Source organism: Peromyscus californicus, unplaced genomic scaffold, assembly GCF_007827085.1.
Source record: "Peromyscus californicus insignis strain IS unplaced genomic scaffold, ASM782708v3 Scaffold_19__1_contigs__length_69161282, whole genome shotgun sequence".
Taxonomy (NCBI): Eukaryota; Metazoa; Chordata; class Mammalia; order Rodentia; family Cricetidae; genus Peromyscus; species Peromyscus californicus.
In genome coordinates, this window is record NW_026294491.1 from 19,428,052 (window position 1) to 19,452,690 (window position 24,639).

Below are 24,639 nucleotides of genomic sequence, written 5' to 3' on the forward strand. Positions count from 1 at the left end.
ATATATATAAAGGTATCTTGACTTCAGAATTTATGTCTAAGGATATGTTGCTTTGGAAAAGAGGTTCTGCTTTTGTTTTCACAGAAGATAAGAACCTATGGATTGATTCCAGGCTAATATGGTTTGATCAGCCAAGACCCCCTGAAAGGTCTCTGATGACAACATGGCCCAGATGAACCAACATCCAAAATCAGCTTCAAAGGAACTGACTGAGACAATCTAGCCTCACAAACTACTACAACCAAGATTTAACTATAATTCTTAATTTTCTCAGGATCCCCATAAGATTACCAGCACCCCCAATCAGCAGGAAGTAGTAGAAGAAACTATGCCCAAATTCCCAAAATATTGTTTATAAATGTTTATTTATTTATTTTTATTTTTTAAAGATTTTATTTATTTATTATGTACACAGAAGAGGGTGCCAGATCTCATTACAGATGGTTGTGAGCCACCATGTGGGTGCTGGGAATTGAACTCAGGACCTCTGGAAGAGCAGTCAGTGCTCTTAACCTCTGAGCCATCTCTCCAGCCCAAAATGTTTATTTTTATTTAAAGGGGGTTGATTATAAATGCAATCTCTTTCTAAAAAAGAAAAAGGGATAGTATAGATATGATAGGATAAAAGGGTAGATTATTGAATCTACTTTTAAAGAGCAACAACTTGTTTAAAATGTTTTACATTGTTATGGATTTTAGTTTATTGATACAAATTTAAAGTTAATTTTGTTATACTGTATTTATATTTCTACTCTTGTTTAAGGTGTTATGTTTATATAGCTCATTTAAAATTATAATATATAATTAAGAAATACAGATTAACAATTAGTCATCTATGATAATCAAACTTACAGTCATGTTGAGTTTTCTAGGTATACATAGATATATTTCATTTAGGTATGTAATCTTCAAACCCATCAAAGACCTACAGAACATGGCATTTAAAATGTTTTAAAAACTTAGACATTTCATGACAATGAGTCACATCTGCTCCTGGCAGCACCGATTTACTTCAAAGAAGATGGTGGACATCAAAGAAACTCCATATGGAGTTTGCTTTCCTTATGGCAAAAGTTAGCCATTTGGGTAAGAAACTGTTCTTGCCTGGACTGCTTGACAAAATGTTGTATCGACTGGACATGCAGGACCCATGGAAAAATGACCACTAAATTTTGCTAAGACAAGGCAAGATGGTCCTTCAGGTTCCTGCTTCACAGAGGAGACTACCAGATATTCTACAGGACACAAAGGAGAAATGACTGAGAGTCTCTAGGCCTATAAGCTGAAGATGGATGCACCAATGTTACAGAGGAACTTTGGGTGACTATCCAGCCAGCCAGCTGTCTTTGTCATTCTAGATTTTTGGAAGTTGCTTACAATGCTCTTCTTGTTTACTTAGGTAATATTATAGCCTTTTGGGGTCTTTGGTGTAGTTGAAGACTAGATAGTTATAATTTTCCTTAGTTATGATAAAAGATAAATTAGATATGAAATTTTAGACTCACAAATATAGGAAGGATGATAAAATATTTTCTTTAATTTTGCCAAACACAAATAGACTAGATATTGTAACTGTAATTCTTGCTTGATAATGTTTGTTATATATAATTTTACTATATTAAAGCTAAAACTTTCCTTTTTGATTAGATAGAAAAGGGGAAGTGCTGGGGGATGTCTTTCTGTATGCTGTGAATATATATGTTATTCCCATTGGTTAATAAATAAGCTGCTTTGGCCAATGGCAAGGCAGCTTAGAGGCAGGCAGGAAATTAAAGGAGAGAGACAGGAAGGGAAATGCAGAGCAGGGAGATGCCAGACTGCCATCCTAGGAACAACATGTAATGGGATGCAGGTAAAGCCACAAAAAATATGGTGATACATAGATTAATAGTTATGTGTGGTGATATTGTGTCCCCCAATATATTGTGCACCCTAATAAACTTATCTGGGGTCAAAGAACAGAACAGCCACTAGACAGACATGGAGGCCAGAAAATGGTGGCACACACGCCTTTAATTCTACCATTCCAGAGGCAGAGATCTGGAGATCTCTGTGAGTTCAAAGCCACATCAGAAACAGCCAGGCATGGTGACATACACCTTTAATCCCAGGAAGTGATGGCAAGAAGCAAAAAGGTATATAAGGCATGAGGACCAGGAACTTTAGCTTTTTAAGCCTTTAACTTTGAGCAGCAGTTCAGCTGAGATCCATTCGGATGAGGACTCAGAGACTTCCAGTCTGAGGAAACAAGATCAGTTGTGAGGTGAGGTGGCTGTGGCTTATGTTCTGTCTATCTAATCTTCCAGCATTCACCCCAATTCCTGGCCCTGGGTTTGTTTTTATTAATAAGACTTTTTAAGATTTGTGCTATAGTTATAGGTTGAGTTAAACTATAAGAGCTAGCTAGCAAGAGGTCTGCCATAGGCCATACAGTTGATAATTAATATCAAGCCTCTGAATGATTATTTTGTAAGTGGCTGAGGGACAGTGAGGCTGGGCAAGACCAGAGGAACACAAGACTGCAGGGTGGGCAGGACCTGAGAAAACTTAGGATTATGATCTGTAACTCCAGTTCCAGGGGATCTGACACCCTCACACAGACATATATGCAGGCAAAACCCCAATGTACACTAAATAAATAAATAAATATTTTAAAAATGTCATCTGACACACATTTTTAAATTTTTATTTCCACAAAAAAAGTCACAAAGCACAGCAGTGTTCTTGCTGTTTCTAGGAACCATCTAGAATAAAGTGTTAAGCACAGGACTCTAAATAACAGAACACCCATCACTTAACAGATTTTCTTTTCAAGGGGTAATCTGAAGAAATGAACTGCCTTGCCTACAGTCATGAAACTGATCACAGTGGGAAAATAAAAACAGTAGTTTGCATTATATCCTGATGTTTCTTAGAGGGCTTAAATGAAGCCATACTCACCAAGAGGAGGCTGGGTTGAGATAGAGCCACAAGAATCCTCAAAGGTATGGCAAATCACCCCAGGGAAAAGCCAAACCTGTGTACTTCCATTCTATCAAGGCATTTCTCAAAGTATGTGAGGACCCTTACGGACAAGGGGAGAAAAAACACATCAAGTGCTATGAAGAGCAAGGAGGACACAAGTGACTCTGGACACATGGACCCTACTAAAGCAATGGGTGGATGTCTCTTCCTTGCTGCAGGCTGCAGGCTACCCTTGAAACACATGATTGGTGACTTGGGGTGGAGGTGGCAAGGGTCTGCTTATCAAATCCATCTGCTGCACTACTAACAGGAAAATTGAAACACAGACCTAGAATCTAAGCACTCTCACAATAAAGAACACACATCCATGTACACGCATACACAGATGCAGTGTCCTACGACTACATCAATATAAGCCACAGGGTGGTAAGCACATCAATGAGGCCAAATGCTCAATCTGCATCATGATATCACTGTCCCCCTACATTTGGGGGGGGGGGGGGGGTACAGACTTCGGTGACTCCATCCAGAGGACTATTGTATCAACTTTGTCTACCTTCTATTGTTATAAAAAGATACCTCTGACGGGGAAATTTACTTCTCACAGTTCTGGAGGCTGAGAAACCTAGTATAAAAGCGCTGGCACTCTGTCAGGACCCTTATTGCTGCACTGACCCAAGATGAAAGGTGGTATGGAAAACAGAGAAGAAGAGCAGGTGGGAGGGAGAGAGATCACTCATCCTTTTATTGCGGACTCCCTCAACAACCCCTCATTAGTCCATGTAAGGGCCATGGCCTCATGAGCTCATCCCCTCTTAATGGTCCGATGTCTTCATACTGCTGCCCTGAAGGTCGTTCTCGACACATGGACTTGGGAACACACCTGACACACAGCAATTGTGTTTTTCACCCAGCAGTGGTTTTGATGGAGGACCTCCTCAAACTAAGTTAACTCAGTAGAGTGGCCAGAGTCAGGAGAGCAGAAGGGGATGTGATGTGCTTAGTCTCAAAGGGGGACACTTACCAGCTATGGGGTGGCTGACTGAAGTCACGTGGTCCTTATGAGGCAGGAGAAAGGCCGAGAAGATCCACTGTTCTCTTGCTATGGCTCTGTGGTATAACTTGAAATTAAGTATGGGCTAACTTGAGCATTATCCTTTCTTGCTCGTTTGCTTTGCTCTTGGGGGTCTTTTGTACATCCACATAAATGTTAAGACATTTTTCTATGTCTGTGAAGAACGGCACTGGAATTTTGACAGGGTCACTGAGTCTGTGGACTGCTTTTGGTAGTAGCCATTTTCACAATATTAGTTCCTCTAGTTCACGAGTGTGGGAGGTCTTTCCTACCAGTGTCTTCTTAGATTCCTTTCTCCAGTGGTCTAGGGTTTTCCTTATTGAGGTCTTTCACTTTCTTGGTTAGCTGTAATTGGGGGGTTGGTTTCTTCATAGAAATTGTGGATGGGATTGTTTCCATGGTTTCTTTCTTTGCATTTCTGGGTTTGTTTTTTGTTTTTTGTTTTTTGGTGTATAAGAAGGCCACCAGTCTTTGTAGGTTAATTTTGTATCATGCCACTTTGATGAAAGTGTTATTATAAAGGAACATTTGATTTTGTCAAAAAGTCTTTTTTTAATCTACTGAGATGATCTTGTGACCTCTACCCTTAAGTCCTTTATGCGAAGGATTACATTCATTGATTTGTGTATGCTGAACCATCCCTCCATCTCTGCAACGAAGCCAACTTGATCATGGTGGATGATCTTTTTGATGTGTTCTGGAATTTGACTTGCCAGTATTTTAATGAAAATTTTTGCATCTATGTTCATCAGAGAGATTGTGACTGGGCAGTATTGAGATTGATATATTTATTTTTTCTTTTTTTGTGTGTGTGTGTACGCGTGTTTTGCTTGAATGTCTGTGTACGCACCATGTGCATGAAGTGCCCGTGGAGACAGAAGACACTGGATCCCCTGGAACTGGAGTTACAGTGGTTGTGAGGCGCCATGTGGATGCTGGGGATGAAACTTGGGTCCTCTGGAAAAGCAGCCAGTGCTTATAACCACTGAGCCATCTCTTGATGGTTTGAGCCAGGCCCAAGATTGATTTTCACCTCACAGTTTATAAAGCATCTGTTTGGGTCCCTTAAGATGAAAATGGCCTGTCGTCTCTGGAAGACTTGCCCATAAAACACGCTGCCACCAGGGGGAATGAACATCCGTTCTCACTTGGCATCCCACCTCATCTGTATCCTTCTTCCTCTTTCTAAGACAGGGAGGTCACTGTACCCTTGGTCAGAGCAGTGGGTATTGTCTTCCCTTGTGTCCTCCAGGTCATTATCTTTGTGGTTCCGCAGACTCTAATCTCCTTAATGAGCTGTTGGCTCTGAAATTGGCCCTTTGCCTAGAGTGGGGTTTCCCCAGCCTGGAGATATGAAAAGGCACCCCATACTCTTTGTGCAGGGGAAATCCCAAGGCCCCCAGAAAACTGAACTATTATTTTGTACATTAAATAGAAGGGAGGCTTGACTAAGAAGTGTGGGGGAAAACAGGCAATTTTCTATTGTGAAAACAGTGTCTGGATAAACTAATTTTAACAACATAGGCCCTTTCTCTTATACCAGCTTGCACAGGCACACCTGCTTGACTGGCTTGCTCTTTTATCAGCTGTCCAATAATCTGGAAGCCACAGAAGAAGAGCTGACCTGGGGCACCGGTCACATCTAGATCATATGCCGGCATCTGCGGCACGCTCTTGTTCACAGGCAGTGTATTTGTCCAGAGAAGTTTTAAAGTCGAGTTTTGAATACACATCATTCATTCAACATCTCAACGGAGAAATGCTAAATGGGTTTGAGAATAAATTGGTTCATTTTCTGTACTTTCAAAACTAGTGAGATCCCTAAAGTCATCCAGATCCTTCTGAAAATTTTCACATGAATGTCCTTGTTGGGAGGTAGCGGAGAGTTCAGGAACTGGGGGCGGAGGGGAGAGGGAAGTGGGTCCCCGGGGGTGTGCCTTTGATGGTGATAGCCCTCTTCTCTTTCTGCTTTGTATCCACAATGAAGTGAAGAGCCTCCTCTGTCCTAGGCTCCCACTGCCATGATGCTCTCTATCCAAATGCATGGGCCAGGCAACCATGGACTGAGCCCTCCAAACTCATGCTCCAAAACAAGTCTTTCCTCCCCTTGTTTCCATTGGGGGTTTTGGAAAGATGAAAGTAACTAATACACACTGTTTTGTAAAGGCCGAGGGGTGACTTTGCAAAATGGTATACTATAGGACTTGTTCCTGGAAACAGGGGTCCCTGGAAGGGGAACTGTTGTAGACGAATTTCTAATGGTCTTATTAAATAAAAAACATGGAGCCACATATAGGGGTGAAAGTCTTAGAGAGATCAGGGAAACAGGGAAAGCCACCAGCCAGCCTTACCTCACCTACTCTACAGCTTCCAAATGTGAGTGACTTCCTGTCTACACACAGAGAACATCACCAACAAGAAAGGGATTTGCCACCCCCAACTGCCAAGAGTCCTAGTGGAAAAAGCCTATTGTGTGCTAGCTGCTATAGAGTAAAGCCTACTATGTGCTAGCCGCTGTACAGCTTCAATCTGAATGAGAAGCCACCAGTGCCAGTCAAACTCCTGTGCCTCCTTCAGAGCAAAGGGGACTGGGGTTAGGAAGACTTTGCACTGGGTTCTTAAACATGTCTGGGCTACCTTAAGCTTGATTCTGAATTATTTAAATTACTTTCCAAAACAGTAAATTGAATAAAAGGAAGAGGCTTTATATAGTGCGTGTATGTTTTCTATTTGGGAAATGGAAGTCATGATTAAAATTGGCATTTTTGAAACTCTAATTGCTAGTTACTGCTTTGCTGTGGGAAGAAAATATTTCCAAGACCAGCCAGATGGGAAGTCTCAAGATAAGAATTATAAGCCAGCATTCATATTCCAATCAGAAGGAAAATTCTGTTTATCCACTTTTAATTCTGCTTAAGTAGTAAGTAATACATTCCTTTAATTGATTCCTAAATGGCTATTAATTGGCTGACTAATTTTCTAATGCTAAGCTTAATCTCCCAAATCCTATTAGATTGTAAATAAGTAAAGCAGAGTTTTGTGAAAAGGTCTGTGCATTAAGGACTTCACAGACTGTGATGGGAACAGACTGGGTTTTGGCTACCACAAGTGATCCTCCTGTGGACGTAGAAAACTTAAAATAGCCTGGAGAAATTTAACATGTCCACTTCTCCAAACTCACCTCTGACTAAGATACAGTTCAGAGTTTTGGTTCACACATCCAGAACCGGATCACCGTAAACACCTTGCAGACAAGTGTTGGGACTTCAGCTGTCCTTTGCTGGCAACCCCTGCCACACCTCTCCTGCTGAAGGCACCTCCGCCTGCATCACCCTCTCCTCCTCCCGTTCCTCTTCTGTCCTTCCCAAAGCAAGGTCAAGAACGGCAGAAAAGCCATGCAGGGAAACATCTGAGAGAAGGCCACGGTGCTTCCCCCCGACCTGTGAGCCCACGGAACTTTCTCTCTCTTACCGATGCTTCTGCCAATTGTTCCAGGTCTCTAAGGACCACTAAGGCAGGAAGAAAGGCTCTGATCCGAGGCCCTCGCCTTGGGGAGAAACTATGGAACTTTTCTTTTATTCATGTCTCCTGAAAGCTACTCAGAAACAACTACCAATTGAGGTACAGCTCTCGCTAGTTGCTTGAGTTTGACAAATAAAGCAATCATCGAAATCACGGAGCATGCACTGCTTCTAACAGCCCTATTTGTTTGACACAATACAGCAGCGGGATGGCCAGGCAAATAAATGGCATTACTTAACATAATCACTTAATGTTGTGCAACCAACATCAGGTCTCATTGCTTTCTCACTTGCAAAGAATTTGATGAGAATAAAGTTGATTGTTAGTGTGACGATATAAATTGTTCAGTAGTTAAAACTATTAATGACAGTAAAGGAACACAAAAGGGAAAAATGGGCTTTAGCGGCCCAAATTCACTGCTAATTGCCTGTACATTCAGTGCAGGCTGACCAGGGCTAATTATCTAATTAAACCAAAGGCTGCTGGCTTAGAGGCATCCAAGGCGCTCGGATGCTGGCTGTCAATTACCTCAGCACGGCTTCTTGAAATGTGTAGTTAACTCGAGGCATGTTTTGCTTTTCTCAACAGCAAGACATGGCACTCTGATTGCATGATAATTTGTGCTTAGAAAGAAAAAAAGAAGTTTTCTTTTGAAAAATAGGCTGTGGAGACTCAGAATAACGACAAATGCTTTCAACAGGAACTCTTGTTCATTCTGCTCCATGATCTATAGTCAGAAAAAGTCGATACAATCCACAGCAACTAAAAAAAAAATTACAACAGAGACATAAAGAAGAAACTAGATCGTCACTGCGTGCACGCTGCTGAGTGTCCCCTGCATGTCGTTTTTAAAAATACACTTGGAGGTGTCTTTTGTGACACCCCACAGCAGTTTGCAGTATGAAAGCACATTGCTTAATGTCATGTAGTCACCATTGTTTTTAATCTGGAAGGAGAGTGTAAAGTAGATGAGACTCTGGCCTACATCTCTGCAGCTGCCCCACGTCTAAACTGTACTATGACTTCTGGTGCTTGGCTCGAGGATGATAAGAGGGGGGCTGCTACTGACAAGGTTGCTTTTCCAAAAGAAGGTGTGGAGTGCAGTTCACCTTGAGATTGGAGCAACTCCCTGCAGAGCCCATGGTGGATCATGAGCACACATGGCCACTCCTCTGACTGGGCGGGACTACAAACAGGGCACGTGGATGCCCTACTGTGACTGGGCAGGCAACGTAACAGTATGCCTCTCTTGGGGCCCCTCCCACTCTTGGGACCTCTTTCTCATTTTCCCTTTTAAAAAAAATCTACATTTACTCCCTCCCCAAATTTTATTTTGCTTGGGAGTGAGTCAATGAACTTGGAAGCCACTGGCTCAGGGTGGCTTTGGTGACCAAGGCTTGTCCGGCACCCTAGCTTCCAGAGTTAAGCTCACCAAAATCTGAGAAAGGCGGCTCTCTCAAAATACCCACAAGATCATCTCAAAAGAAATGTATGCAATATCGTAACTATTTATTGTAAGTCTTCCACTGAATGTATTTTAAGATTAATTACCAAGGGTGCAGATTACATACATACATACATACACACACACACACACACACACACACACACACACACACACACACACAGTGGAAGCTGGAGGCAGACATCCTGCCTAAAATCCTGTCAAAAGAGGGACCATGGATTTCACAAATCAGAATGCTTAGAGAATTAGGTTGCGCCCTGCTCTCCAGTTCTAAACTGATCCTAAATGCACAGTCCATGATCATACAGAAATACTTATAAGCATCCTTGGAGGAAGGGCACCTCCCAAGAAAGAATGGCGTTATTCTGTTCACCTGCAAGCTCACAGAACTCACTAGCCTGCCCTTTCCAGTCCCTCACTGTGCAGGCAGGTGCCAGCAACAAACACACAGCTATTTCCTGACAGTGAGGAAAGCCAATTTTCCCTTTCACTGCCTCTTAAAGCTGAACATCAACTGTTTCACCACTTGTGTTTAAAATCCATTAATTAAAATAAATAGAAAGAAAAAAAACCCCTCAGCCAGGAGGAAAAGGACAGATGGAAAAGCGGAGGAGGTGGGGATAGCTGTGATCTTCTTGAGGGGAAGAAAAACAAAAAGCATAGAAGGAGGCTGAGTACTTCAGAGAGGTAAGATGTGTTTGAATTTAATTTACAGTTTGTGACTATTTTGGGTCTCATAAGCACAAGGGACAACCTCTCCAGTATCAAGTTTGAAATCATAAATCCACTCTCAAAGGCACATACCTGGCTGTCTTATTTATGGTTATTATTGCTGTGATGAAACACCATGACCAAAAACAAGTTGGGGAGGAAAGGGTTCATTCGGCTTACACTTCCATAGCACTGTTCATCACTGAAGGAAGTCAGGACAGGAAGTCAAGCAGGGCAGGAACCTGGAGGCAGGAGCTGATGCAGAGGCTATGGAGGGATGCCGCTTACTAGCTTGCTCCTCAAGGCTTGCTCAACCTGATTCCTTTTAGAATACAGGACCACCAGTCCAGGGATGGCCCCACCCATAATGGGCTGGACCCTCGCCCATTGATCACTAATTAAGAAAATGTCCTACAGGCTTGTCTACAGCTCAATCTTATGGAGACATTTCTCAATGGAGGTTCCCTCCTCTGAAGACTCTAGCTTGTGTCAAATTGACACGAAACTAGCGAGTACACTGGACTTTGGCAGCATGTAAGGTGGTGCAGAGCAAAAGTTTCTCTTCTTTAACAACTTGTGAGCCATCCCTACCCCACTTCTGCCTGCACATTCGCTTTTCATTCCTTTCTCCCTTCTCTCCCACTGCCTGAAATAAGCTGATGAAGGGAAAGGAATCAGCTTAAGTCCTTCCCCGTCTTAACCCTACACTCATAGGTCTGTAGTCTGGCTTCTTAAACTGTGGGATGTGACTCGAGAGAGAGTTGCATATGTGAATCAAGGAGGCGGACATGAAAAACATGTCCATGAAGTCACAATGACCAAAACTACTTCAAAATCAAATGCTTAATTAGGCCAAGGCGCTTCTGACAGTGCACTGGATAACGTCACTGCAGCCTTGGTTCTGACCACCAATGAGCATTCTGCATGCCATCACATCACTCACCACAATGAGCATTGCCTCAAACACCATGCTCCAAGTCACACCTACTGTGTGTTAGAACTGCAGTGTTTTTACTGTACACAGAACATATTCTGCTCTTACGATGGTTTAACCAGAAAAAAAACAGTCTTTTCATACTTTGTTTTTGTTTTTTTCGAGACAGGGTTTCTCTGTGTAGCTTTGGAGCCTGTCCTGGAACTCGATCTGTAGACCAGGCTGGCCTCGAACTCAGAGATCGGCCTGGCTCTGCCTCCCGAGTGCCAGGAGCCAGGATTGAAGGTGTGCGCCACCACCGCCCGGCCTGGCCTCTTTTCATACTTTCTTTTTCTTTTTTCTTTTCTTTTCTTTTTTTTTTTTTTTTTTTTTTTTTTTGTGTGTGTGTGTGTGTGTGTGTGTGTGTGTGTGTGTGTGTTCTTGGAGTCTGTTTGCCAATATTTTATTGAGTATTTTTGCATCAATGTTCATGAGGGAGGTTGGTCTGTAATTTTCTTTCTTTGTTGCATCTTTGTTTGGTTTAGGAATCAGGGTAACTGTAGCCTCATAGAAGGAATTTGGTAATGTTCCTTCTGCTTCTATTGTGTGGAACAATTTAAAGAGTATTGGTATTAACTATTCTTTGAAGATCTGGTAAACTTCTGTGCTCCACCAAGATGAAGTTTCAATTCTCAACATTTATGCCCCAAACACAAGTGCACCCACATTTGTAAAAGAAACATTACTAAAGCTTAAATCACATATAAAACCCCACACATTAATAGTGGGAGACTTCAACACCCCTGGACAGATCTTTCACTACTGGACAGATCTCCCAAATCAAAACTTAACAGAGAAATAAGGGACTTAATTGATGTTATGGCTCAAATGGACTTAATTGATATCAACAGAACATTCCATCCTAACAAAAAAGAATATACCTTCTTTTCAGCACCCCATAGAACCTTCTCTAAAATCGACCACATACTTGGCCACAAAGCAAACCTCAACAGATACAAAAAAAATGGAATAACCTCCTGTATTCTATCAGACCACCATGGTTTAAAGTTAGATTTCAACAACAACAAAAACTACAGAAAACCTACAATCTCATGGAAACTGAATAATGCTCAACTGAATCACCAATGGGCTAAAGAAGAAAGAAAGAAAGAAATTAAAGACTTCCTAAAGATCAATGAAAATGAATACACCACATATCCAAACTTATGGAACACTATAAAAGCAGTGCTAAGAGGGAAATTCATAGCACTTTTCATACTTTCAACCACTGTATTTCAGCACATTTCAGATTAGTCTATCTTTAGATTATACTGCTGGATTTTAAAACTTGCTATTTGAGTTGCTGACTTTCATTTCATTAAAAAAAGATTTAAATGTACATTTTGGGTTAGAATTAAGAAAGATTGCCCAACAATTTCTGACATGGTCACTTTATGCTCCATAGTTACATAAAGTGGCATTCTCAGCACTCATAGTTGTGCGACAAAAATATCAACCAACTCTGAAAACTGTTGGGAGAAGCTCTACGTCCTTCAGTATTAAATATTCAGCCAAGACTTAGTCCTTTATGCAAATATAAACACATCCATCTCATTAGCATACAAATTTTCTTTCCACTTTAATGAATGTTAAAAAAAAAACATGAATTCCAAAGGTTTGTTTTTGTTTTTATTTTTGTGAGCTTTTCAAGACCAGGTCTCGCTTTATAACCCAGGTTAGCCTCCACCCCTTGGTGGTCCTCTTGCCTTAGCCTCCCAAGTGATGGGATAACAGGAGTGAGCCACCATACCCGGCTCAAGAATTGTTTCAAAATAATTATGACTAGTATCAGTGAATGCTTGACTTATATACCTTTAAGACATAAAGTTTATGTAAAAAACAAAGTAACAGCCTCCTCCCAAAGACTAATACAACCATAGCAGGAAGAGAGAGAGCTAAACAGGGCTGGGGGCTCTTCCAGAGGCTTCCCCCGGAATGAAACAACTTGGAAAAAAAAAAAAGGATGTGTTTTATTCCTGCTTCCGTGTGCTCCCCCACTTCCGAAGGTTAACAGCCGTGGACAGAAGGTGGGATGTGAGCATTCTCAGTCTTGCCTATCACCACAGAGCTGTCAGCGTGTGAAGGGGAGAATGTGGACAGTACACTTGGGAAGAGTCTGCAAAGCAACTGCTCACAACAGCTAGCTGTGCCTTCAGAGCAGAATCTGTTTTCACGCCATCTCTCATCTCTCCCCTGAACCACTGCGTGGAGCTGGGGTAACAAGCAAATGAAGCTGGTCAGGTCCCCTGTCCAGCCCACAACCCACTAAAGGTTTCCTGCCATAATCATAACACAATTCAGTGCCCACCCATCACTGCACAGCACTCATAAACTAGTTCTTGCCCACCTTTCCAACTTCATCTCCACCCAAGACCCCACACTCAATGTCCCTAAAGCCTTTCTCTTCCCTTCCTATTCGGTAGGAATCAAGTTCTTTCTGGCTTGGTCAGTCATAGTGTGTCAGGCCATGACTGTCCTAACACAGGCCCTACAGCTCCTGGGTGGCATGGATAGCTTTGAGCAACTTGTCTGTGGACTCACAGGACTAGAGATCCTTGCTGTGGTATTACATGACTTTCTCAAGCACCACAGACGCAGCATGGGATGAGATGGTCCAGGGTGAGCATTGTCAGTGACTCTGGGAGAGTAACACCACACTGTTTTCTTGCACACAGAACTGTCATGAGTTGGGAAGCACCTTTTTATCTGAGCCACAGACATCATTTTATTTATTAATTTTTTTTAATATTTAAGTATATGGGTGTTTTGCCTACATGTATGCTGTGCAATATATGTGTGCAGTGCAGTGTCTGCAAGGCCAAAGGAGATTGTCACCTCCCCTGGGACAAGAGTTACAGATGTTTGTGAACCACCAAGTAGGTGCTGGGAATTGAACACAGGTCCTCTGGAGGAGCAGCCAGTGAGCTTAACTGCTGAGGCTCTTAAATGCCATGCTGTTATAGAATATTACTTTAAGATGTGTTACTTTTGTTTATGTTGCATTTGTTTAACTCTGTGAAACTGTGTTACTGTGCCTGTCTAAAACACCTGATGATCTAACAAAGAACAAATGGCCAATAGTGAGGCAGGAGAAAGGATAGGCCGGGATGGCAGGCAGAGAGAATATACAGAAGGAGAAATCTGGGAGAGAAAAGAAGTAGCCAGAGAAGGAGGAGGACTCTAGGGGTCAGGAACCCGGCTACCCAGCAAGCCACAGAGTAGGAGTGAGACTTACAAAGTACTAGATCAGGAAAAGTCCAGAGGCAAAAGGTAGATGGGATAAGCGAAGTTAAGGAAAGCTGGCTAGAAACAAGCCGAGCTAAGGCTGGGTGTTTATAACTAAGAATAAGCCTCCGTGTGTGCTTTATTTGGGAGCTGTGATGCGCCCCCAAAAGAGTAAAAACAAAACAACAACACCATGCCCTGGTATTTTTCCATAGCTAGTTTTTTGATACTTGGGGCAAGCCCAGTCTTACCCTTGATCAGTCCTGATAATTGCATGTGAAGTAAAATACCTCACACAAATACCAAGCCATCCCATTACCCTGTTCCACTGCCTCCGTGCATCTACATCAGTAAGAATTTCACACTCATGACTTTGGGCTGTGGAACATCCTGCCTTGTCTATCTACTATCTGCTGCTATAACAGTGCCAGACTGAGGAATGCAGAAGCTGGAAAGTCTGAGAGCATGGTGACATCTGGCAAGGCCCTTCCTGCCATGTTGTTTGTTTTTTCTCTTTACTTTTTTGGTGGGGCCTGCCACTGAGCTTCTAAATAAATCGCACATGGAGGCTTATGCTTAATTATAATATACTTTAATATACTTAATTATAAATGTCCGGCCTTAGCTTGGCTTGTTGCTAGCCAGCTTTACTTAAATTATTCTGTCTACCTTTTGCCTTTGGGCTTTTACCTTTCTCCATTTCTGAATACCTTTCATTATTTCTTACTCTGTGGCTTGCTGTGTAGCCGGGTGGCTGACCCCTGGAGTCCTCCTTCTCTGACTACTTCTTTTCTCTCCCAGATTTCTTTCTTTCTTTTTTTTTTTTTTTTTTGGTTTTTTTGAGACAGGGTTTCTCTATGTAGCTTTGCGCCTTTTCCTGGAACTCACTTTGGAGACCAGGCTGGCCTCGAACTCACAGAGATCCACCTGGCTCTGCCTCCCGAGTGCTGGGATTAAAGGCGTGCGCCACCACTGCCCGCTAGATTTCTCTTTCTATATATTCTCTCTGCCTGCCAGCCCCGCCTATCCTTTCTCCTGCCTTGCTATCGGCCACTCAGTTCTTTATTAGACCATCAGGTGTTTCAGACAGGCACAGTAACACAGCTTCACAGAGTTAAACAAATGCAACATAAACAAAAGTAACACACCTTAAAATAATATTCCCCAACACTGCTACATCCTAACATGACAGAGGGTAGATATCTCACGGTGAGAAAGAAGGAGCATGCAAACTCAGTTGTCATCTTCTTATAAAGCCACCAATGTTATCATGGGGCTACACTCATCACTTAATCTACCTGCCTCCCAAAGGACCCATCTCCAACTATCATGGACTTATGGATTCGGGTATTGTGTTGTCAATATATTTGACACATTTGCTTTGAGACACATTTGCTAGTAAATTCCTTGGGAAATAAAACCTTGTCCCTCCTGTTCCTTGCTGAACCTCCAAAGCCTAGAGCAATACATTGTTCCCACTAGATCCTATTTACTGAAAATATATCCCATCTGTCCCAAACTTCTCCAAACATGTTTCTGCCATTTTCCTGGACTTTGTTATCATTTGTTTTGTTTGTTTGTTTTTCGTATTTCTTTTGGTCTTCACTCTGCTTCTAGCAAGATGGAGAAATGAGAAATAAAGAATATTTAAAAGGGTATTACTATAGGATCCCATCCAGTCTATGCTACTGGCAGTGGGGCCCGAAAGCCAAGCCAAGCACTTCTCAAGGGCAAACCCCCTTAAGCTCAGTACCCTTCATGAGACAGCATCAAAAGCAATTATGAGGTCGCCTGCCTGTGACCTATAAAGCACCGTATGCCCTGCAGATACTCACTGGATCCCCAAAACTTCAATACACAAAAGATTCTGATATGGATTTTAATGTAATTTGGGGACTGCACTTTGGACAAACACCCCCAGTTTCTTATGCGGGTAATCTAGAAATTGTGAATGCTTCAGCTAAAAAATGAATAACAAGGGCTTGAGTGGAGGTATCACCAGCTCAAACCAACAAAATAACCTTTCAAAGCTCTACTCTGAAACTGACAAGGCAAGCCATATTCCATGTCAGTATTCACTGAATGTTTAAACCTAGTGTTCTTTAAAGGGAAACTTTTAGCCATTGAAAATCTTAATAATACCTATTGTCCTCTGGTAGTAACTATGTTCCCAAAGGTTTCATTGATGGTTTACATACGTGTCATAACTTGCCAATTTACAGATTAAATGCTTAGCTTCATTTATGTAAATGTAGACTATTATTAAGAAGGGACCCGTGTAAATCAAGCACATCTGTATGCTGTTCAAGTCTGTGTTCTGTGGAGTCTAAACCTCTCACTAATTACTCTTTAATATGAGTAAAACCAATACGTAAAAGATCTGGTTATGTAACAAATGGAAACAACTTTCTCTTAAATATTCCTTACTTTACAAATACACTGCATGGGATTTCCTCGCACAGTGAACTTTGATAGTACATTTAAGAATGGCACACCACCAGCTTCTAAAGGCCAAGCCACCATAAGGATCCTTTTACATAGCAAATAACTGATCTTACTCACAGCCACCTACTATGACAAGTTGGCTCACCATTTGTAGATCTCACAGTGACCCCCCCCCCTCCCTAAATGGTGCTGAATCTAAAACTACTTCAGAGAGCATCCCCCAACCAGAATTCTATCCTTCACTCCAGTTCTCCTGAATCAGAAGCCCTGGAGCGTAACTTCTAGAATTACCTTTTAAGCTAACCAGGGGCTTTCAGTGAAAAAAAATAAATAATAAAAATGTGGTTCAGAAGTCTGGTTACACCAAAAGTAGCATTCTGTGAATAGAAGGGTAGGATGTGAATAATACACTGGAGGGGCTAGGTCCTTGTGTCCCCCTGGTTCCACTGACACCAGTTCAAACTGGGTTTAGTTAAGCTGCACTTAATGCTCTTCTTCGTATTCCCTCACGTACAGAAGGGGAATAATAACATTGGTGCCTACTTCTTAAGAGTTTCTGTGAGGGTTAACTAAGATAACATCCATTACTTAATGTACTTAACAAGGTACCTGTTATAGTGTACTGACTGGCTAGGTTACATAACCCCCTAAAAAAAAGGCCGGGCGGTGGTGGCGCACGCCTTTAATCCCAGCACTCGGGAGGCAGAGCCAGGCGGATCTCTGTGAGTTCGAGGCCAGCCTGGACTACCAAGTGAGTTCCAGGAAAGGCGCAAAGCTACACAGAGAAACCCTGTCTCGAAAAACCAAAAAAAAAAAAAAAAAAAAGTACGCCTGTTCAACCGGAGAGGATTTTCTAAGCTACTGCAGTTACAAAATGTACAAGAAACCCATGTTTAGCTTTGAAAGTCTTAAGGGGACTCTAATCTAGGGATAAAGGTTTAAATGCATGGTTTCTAGTGTCTTCTTTCTTCCAGCCACCACCTACGTCCGTCAAAAGTCCAGAGAATGATCACTCGGCGGCGAACTAACTTCATAAGCTGGCCCGAGGGTGGCATAGCACCAGAGACTTCATCTCTCGATGCCAGCGGTCATCTACGGACAAAAAGCCCCTTCCTCCTCAGCGGGTGCTCCTCGGGCGTTCCAGGGATCGACAGCCACCGGTGCACGGAACCCTGGCCATAGCCAATGCTCTCCCAGTGTCTCCCCGCTGCCGTCCCTGAGTCAACGATCAGCGTCATCGGGCCCCGCGGCAAACAACAGCTGGGCGCAGCTGTGCTGAGTGACCGCTTTGGTTACCCGCTCGACCCCATTCACCTCCTAAGACACAGACAAGCACAGAAGCGCCATCCCCGGATCTCCGCGGCGGACACGGCGCGGCCTACGAGCAGCTGAGGTTGACCCCGCAGCCTCGTTCCCAGGGGGCCAGGGTCAAAGGTGACCCTGAATGACCCAGCAGGCCCTAGCGGCACCAGAAGGTTAACAACCCTCTTGCCCGGTTCCTCCCAGCCGCGAAAAGCCTCCACCGAGCACCGCCCCGGACAGCTGCCGGAAGTACGTCACCCCGCCTGCGGGGATGCCGGGAGTTGTAGTTTAGCGGGCTGTGACTCTTGCATAATAGTGAAGTTTTATCAAACAAGAAAACACCCCTACGACTCTGGAGAACCAGCTGCCCGCTTTCGGCCAAGTCTTAAGAGAGCCCTGGTTTCCCGACTCGGCCGAGCGCCGGCGCAGCCGCGGACTACAAACCCCAGCGTGCCTTGCGGCGCGCCCGCCGCGCCCGGCTGTCGTCGTTGGTGCGGGCCGCGTGAATGGAGCTCCGCGCCTGAGGCCGCGCCTGGCACGGCCCGCGCGGCGCCCTACCTGGGGGGGCCCCCCGAGCGTGAGTGCCGACCGCGGCCGTGCGCGTGCGCACTCGCTTTCGCGCGCCGGCGAGCGCCCGGCCGTTGGCGCGCTTAGCGGGGCGACGGTGGGAGGCGGCCCCGCGCGCCCCGCCGGCTGGTGGTTTGCGGGGGTGCGGGGAGGGGGGGGTGTCTCCCGCCTGGCGCGGGGCCCGCGGGCAGCCGTGGCGGCCGCCGGGGACCGCAAGGGGCGGCGCCGAGGAGGAACGGGCCGTCCGCGAGCCGCGCAGGAAGCGCCAAGCATGCCCCGTGACAACATGGCCTCCCTGATCCAGCGCATCGCTCGCCAGGCGTGCCTCACCTTCCGCGGCGGCTCCACCGGCTCCGAAGCTCCCGCGCCGGGCTTCCCGGAGAACCTGAGCCAGCTGAAGAGCCTGCTGACCCAGCTGCGCGCCGAGGACCTCAACATCGCGCCCCGGAAGGCGCTGCCGCAGCCGCAGCCGCAGCCGCTGCCGCGCAACCTCCCGCCGGTCACCTACATGCACATCTACGAGACCGAGGGCTTCAGCCTGGGCGTGTTCCTGCTCAAGAGCGGCACGTGCATCCCCTTGCACGACCACCCGGGCATGCACGGCATGCTCAAGGTGCTCTACGGTACGGTACGCATCAGCTGCATGGACAAGCTGGACGCGGGTGCAGGGCCGCGGGCGCCACCGCCTGAGCAGCAGTTCGAGCCGCCGCTGCAGCCCCGGGAGCGGGAGGCCGTGCGGCCGGGCGTGCTGCGCTCCCGGGCCGAGTACACCGAGGCCAGCGGGCCCTGCGTGCTCACGCCCCACCGGGACAACCTGCACCAGATTGATGCGGTGGACGGGCCAGCCGCCTTCCTGGACATCCTGGCCCCACCCTACGACCCGGACGACGGCCGGGACTGCCACTATTACCGTGTGCTGGAGCCCATCAGGCCCAAGGAGGCCTCCAGTTCTGCCTGCGACCTGCCCCGAGAAGTGTGGCTCCTGGAGACCCCACAGGCCGATGACTTCTGGTGCGAGGGAGAGCCCTATCCAGGCCCCAAGGTTCTACCTTGAAGCGCCCGCTGCCCGGCAACTGTGGGCCAAAGATGTGCCCTGCCTTGCTCGAGAAAGGCCTGGCTGCCTGCGACCTGCCATAAGGGCTCCTTCTCTCTGTCCCCTCTCCTGAGCGATGGATCTACTGGAGTGACCAGCGCCTCATCTTGGGCAACCTGGGGGAGCACGGCCCACTGGAGTACAGCCACCGGGCACGGTTATGGGGGCGGGTGGGGGGGAGGCTAGGTTGCTTTCTGGTACTGTCACTGCCACCAAGGTTTTGATTTAAGGGAGTGGGGCAGGGGACCCTACAGCGCTTCCATACTAAAGCCATAATGAAAATAGCCTTGTTTCTCATTCTCTACAAAATACACTAAATGGTTTTGAAGCTCCCTCCCTTTGGTGACTAAGATCTGTTTTCTCTCCTGCCTGCAGGACCTTTTGTTACTTGATAATTTATTACTGATTGTGCATGACCTTGAAATGTTTTTTAGTTCAGGCCATTGGTTTTAAGAAAAACAAAAACCAAACAAAACTGAGTTTCTAAAGTGAGCAGATCTGAAAAGATACCTTTCCGGCACTGGGGTCCACTCTCTCAACTCTGCGTGGGGAGGAGGATTTCTTTCCTCCTCTGGCCTAGTAGCCACATTTGGTGTTCTCAGGTAGCCTTTAGTAAGAAGCTGACACGTGTGAATTCCCTGAGGCCAGGTCCTTAGAGCTCACCTTCCCCTGGAGTCTCCAGATCTGTCAGTAAAACTGTTGGGGAATCACCTTCAAAGCAAAGACTATTTTATCCTCGAGTGACTTTTTTTCTTAATGTACTTCGAAGGTGATACAGTGGATTCACAGGAGCTGAATCTGTTGTGCTTCCAAATAACTGAATGTAACGCCCCCTGGCCACCTGTTGAATTCCATACTATTTACTTCCAGCATCTTCCAGCATCCACCTGGACTTTTACTCTATTTTTTTTTTGCCTTCTCCCGGGAACCCTGCTGAGGGCTGTGGTTCCAGCTGTGTTGCTGGGGTTAGTATCCCAGCCCTCCCTTAAACAAGAGCCACTGATGGCTACTGATGGCCCTTTCCTGTAGGAAGAGGTAGAAGACATGGAGTCCCCTGGGAAGGTCAGTCCTCAGCACTACATAAACCAAGTGTGGCACACACAGAACTCCAGCATTTAGGAAGTAGAGGCAGGAGGATCAGAAGTTCAAGGTCAGCCTTGGCTACATAGTGAATTTGAGAGGAGCTTTGGATAAATGAGACACTAACATAATTGTGTGTACACACACATGTATAATGAATACTTGGGATAGACAATTGAGAATTTAGGGCACCAAGATTAGAGATTAAACCCTCGTGCCAACTCTTGCAACAAACACTAGCAGCTCTCTGCAGCATTATCACCGGCTGAGTACCTTTACCTTGTTTACAGATATGTTGATAACGTAGCTTCTGGCCATGGAGCACTGGTTCTCCCTTTTTACTGTTTAAAGGGTTCCTTTTTATCACAGGCCTTTTCATAAAGACACACTGAGAAATAAAAGGTGTCCAGCTGTCTTCTAAGCCCTCTTGATTGCTCATGTGGCAATAGAAGTCTAATATCTGTAATAAATGGACACTCTACTATCAAGGGTGGCTAGTGTTTGTTGACCTGGTAGGGAAACTGCTTTTGACCCCGCGTATCCAGGTTACACAGACCCAGGCTGACGGCGTTTGTTCCCAGTCATCAAAGCGGTCCGAAAAAGCAAATTATTGATGATGTGGCTTGTGCTTTGTTTTGTTTTGTTTTAATAAAAATGGAAACAACGGGCCAGTGGAAACCGGTTGTAAATCTGACACAGGTACACCACTAAGCACTTCCACCAGGGCCGCTAGAGTTCGGGTTGCCTCCCATCTAGGTGTTTAAAATGTCTGTGGATGCCTGTGAAGCGGCCCTTTGAACCATCCCTTTGAAAATCTAGATAGCAAGTGATGGTTTTAACCTTGACGATTTTTTTTTTTCATAGAATAGCGATGAGTGTAGTTTTCAGCCACATACAGTTTTTGAATGGTAGCCAAGATTGATTTTTTTTTTTGAATGGTAGCAAAGGTTGATTCTTTTACAAAGACTGTTCAGTCGTGTGTATGTTACAGGGTCCTTTGAGGTACTTTAAGCTAGCCTGTAGGAACCTAGCCTGGAACTAGGCTGGTAATAAAAGTTATTATGAAAGCCTCTTTTGCAAAAAAGGAGGGGATTGTTAAAGGTTTGTTATAAGCAGTCTGGAAGGAAAAAAACTAAGGTGCTCTTCAAAAAGAATAACTGAAATTGTTCTGGGCTAAAACAGCAATACTGTTCCTCTTCCGTTCAATAAGAACAGCGGAACTGTCGTCTCACTAATACATTGAGTAAACTTAGGGTGAAAACAGTGTAACATGTTTTAATGAGCCACTGTGGAAAGAATATGCTCATTACTAAGACACAATGTGCAAGAAAATCCTTGCACTTCTATGCATAAACTGTTAGCTGTAACTGCTGCCATTGTGTTTCCATATAGGTCTACACTAGATTGTGGTCTAGAAACTGGGATAAAAGTTCCCTTCTTTCCTTCGGGAAGACCAATGAGCACAATGGTATTAGTCACTTAAGTTTTCTGATGAATAATAAATGCAATAACTGCAGCTCTGTCTGTCTGTCTAAATACTCTGAAGCTTTTAAATTCCGTAGTTATATCAGTGACCACTTTCATTGATGTAAGATTTTTCGTACCTTCCTACTCCTTTGAGAATTGATGGGTTAAATACCAAATGCTGCTGATTAAATGAAAAAGCCTGCCTTTTAAGTAACGTGTTTTCTCAGTAAGAGTGAGTTCTCTGACTTTAACATGACTAGAGTCTCACTATCAAAATCACACCTTTCCTTCCCCCTTTGCATTGTCTTGTAGTTTTCCTCGATCTTGACATCTGGGGAGGACTTTGCCCACTCCTATTGCAAATGAGCCCTCTGCTTTAGCTCTCCTGCCCAGCAGAGAAGCAGTGCATCCCCACTTCAGACCTCTGCCATTGCTATTCAACTATCCTGACAATATTTACTCCTAGACCTACAGTCCTGAAGTCAGAGCTTAGGGTTACACAGAATCCAGATGTTCCAAATGCTCATTGGTCTATTGCATTGAGGTTTCTGCTGTCAATGAAAGATAATTTGTTAATGATAACCCAAGCTTTAAATGCAGGGGTGTTTACGTTTCTGAGTAAAATCTGTGTACTTACGGGAAATAAAGGCATGTTTAAAATGATGTGGAAATAATGTTGGTTATTACACAGTGGAAAAGGGAAACATTACCTACAATGATAACTATATTTTAATTATTGTTAAAAGCTCACAGTTTATTCCATAAGATTGTAGTATACCAAAAGCTAGTGACCTACAGATTTCCAAAGGCCAAGAAGTGGTATAAACTTAAAATTACTTTATTTTCCTGAGAGTGGCCTTTGAAACAAGATGACTGAAAACACATCTGAGAGTATTTAATGTCTAATTACACTATTTTGCTGTAACACAGAAAAGGCCGCTTTTGTATTTAACCTAAAGAAAATAACAAGAAAACAAAGTTAACTTTTATCCTAAATGGAAAAAATCTTTAAGACCCTAAATATTTTCATCTCCTGGTCTTGTCTCACGAATTTGATGGTAGTTTGAACTAGCAGTATTTTAGGTGTCTGTACCTACCTGCCTCTACATACATGCTGACGTATTAACAACATTTGAGAAACTTTAAGATAATTTACTTGATCACATTAGCAGTTAGACTATGGGAACTGAATAACCTGTCTTGAGAATGTTATTTAGGTGTAATCAACAGTTTATGCTGCAAATCAAACATTCTCAGAGGCATCAATCTTTAAGGCATTACTCTCCACAAAAAGCTGAAACATTTATAGTATTATCCCTTAAAGTACAGGAAAAAAGATGAAAAGAACCAAACTTACTTTTCTGTGCAGATTTCTTGGGCATACTTTTATAAAAATGTCTTGAAAATTGGCCTAAATGCTTTTAAGCTGAGAAAGAAACCTGGTTACAGATACTGTGTAAGAATCCGGGGGCAAAAGCCACAGGGTTGGCCTAAGCAAACAGGTATGCTAATTTCCTAGGACTTGTTGGTGAGGTTTGCCACCACACCAACATGAAACTGATCACATAATCAACCAATGTGTTTAGCGTGGATAGTTCTTTTTGTTTTGTTCCTTAAACGACATTTAGTCTTGCTTTTGAAATCATGGCTTGATTGGAGATGCTCTACAATTAAAGTTTGGGAAGGAGGTTAAAAACTACGAAATTTAGGTGTACTAGACCTTTAAATGATGAAAGTTTCTCGGGAGAGAAGTATTTGTTTAAAAGTAACCACAGTGTGGCATGGCTTTATAGTTGCCAGTGTTGGATAAACAACAATGATATGCTCTAAGCCTGACTCCAGTGGGAAATTATAAGATAAGGAAAACATCCCACACTCAGGTTTTGAAATCTGTTTAGGAGTTCTGGAAAGAAGTTTCTAGATCCTTGAAATGGGGATAAAGGAAGATGATGCAGGAAAGAAAAAAGCATCAGTTGCCTCTATAAATTGAGTCTCAAATCCTAGTGCTGGGAAGGGCCAAAGATGTGTCCCCCTGCTGTAAAAATACAGGCCCTTGACTAGCGGCCATCAGTCTGAGGGACTTTACAGGGACCGGAGAGCAAGGGAAGGTACTGGACATTAAGTATTTAGGTCCAGATTCTCCGAGTAAAGACGCTAACAAAGACATGATCTGTTTGCTTTGTAAGATAAGTGGGTAGGTGAGATTATTTTGTGTTTAAAAGAAAATCACAAAAGGTTCCCAGTAAAAGAAGCCTTACACAGTATTATTTTGCAAACCATTATCCAGTGTCTTGGGGGAGACTACTTACCTATTAAATTTAAATTGCCTTGGAGTTTTACAGGTTGGTAGTCACCTATCTTACCTAACAAGATACTTCGAGAATCCCTTCTAGATCCACCGACCTTATGATAAGTGATCCTTCCAAATATGGGCAGTCATCTGAGAAGCCAGGACCGGAGAGAAATGAGTCCTGGGGTAATTCCTGCAACCACCCATTAATGTTGTCATCATCAGTGTCTGAGCAATTTTGATCTGAAAGGATGATAGCTCTTTGAAAAAGTTTTCTGTGGTCATAAGATTAATCCTGGAACCCAAAAGTCATTTCCAATTTGACCATGCCGCCACACTTTCCACAAAGCCACAACTCGACTGAGCCCCAGGCCGTGGTCAGAGTTCTGAAAGCAGCTCTGGGGTTGTCATCTCCAAGTAGGCACTTGTTTGTAAGTATTTATTTTCCGGAGCCCACTCA

General features: G+C 44.0%; 1 protein-coding gene across 1 annotated transcript; it reads left to right on the forward strand.

Annotated features, from left to right (window-relative positions):
* Positions 1 to 18,408: 18,408 nt before the first annotated feature.
* Ado (2-aminoethanethiol dioxygenase) lies at positions 18,409 to 22,552 on the forward strand. The gene has a single exon (XM_052744802.1). The coding sequence runs from the start codon at positions 18,521 to 18,523 to the stop codon at positions 19,301 to 19,303; it is 783 nt and encodes a 260-aa protein (XP_052600762.1). The 5' UTR covers positions 18,409 to 18,520; the 3' UTR covers positions 19,304 to 22,552.
* The last annotated feature ends 2,087 nt before the right edge of the window (positions 22,553 to 24,639 follow it).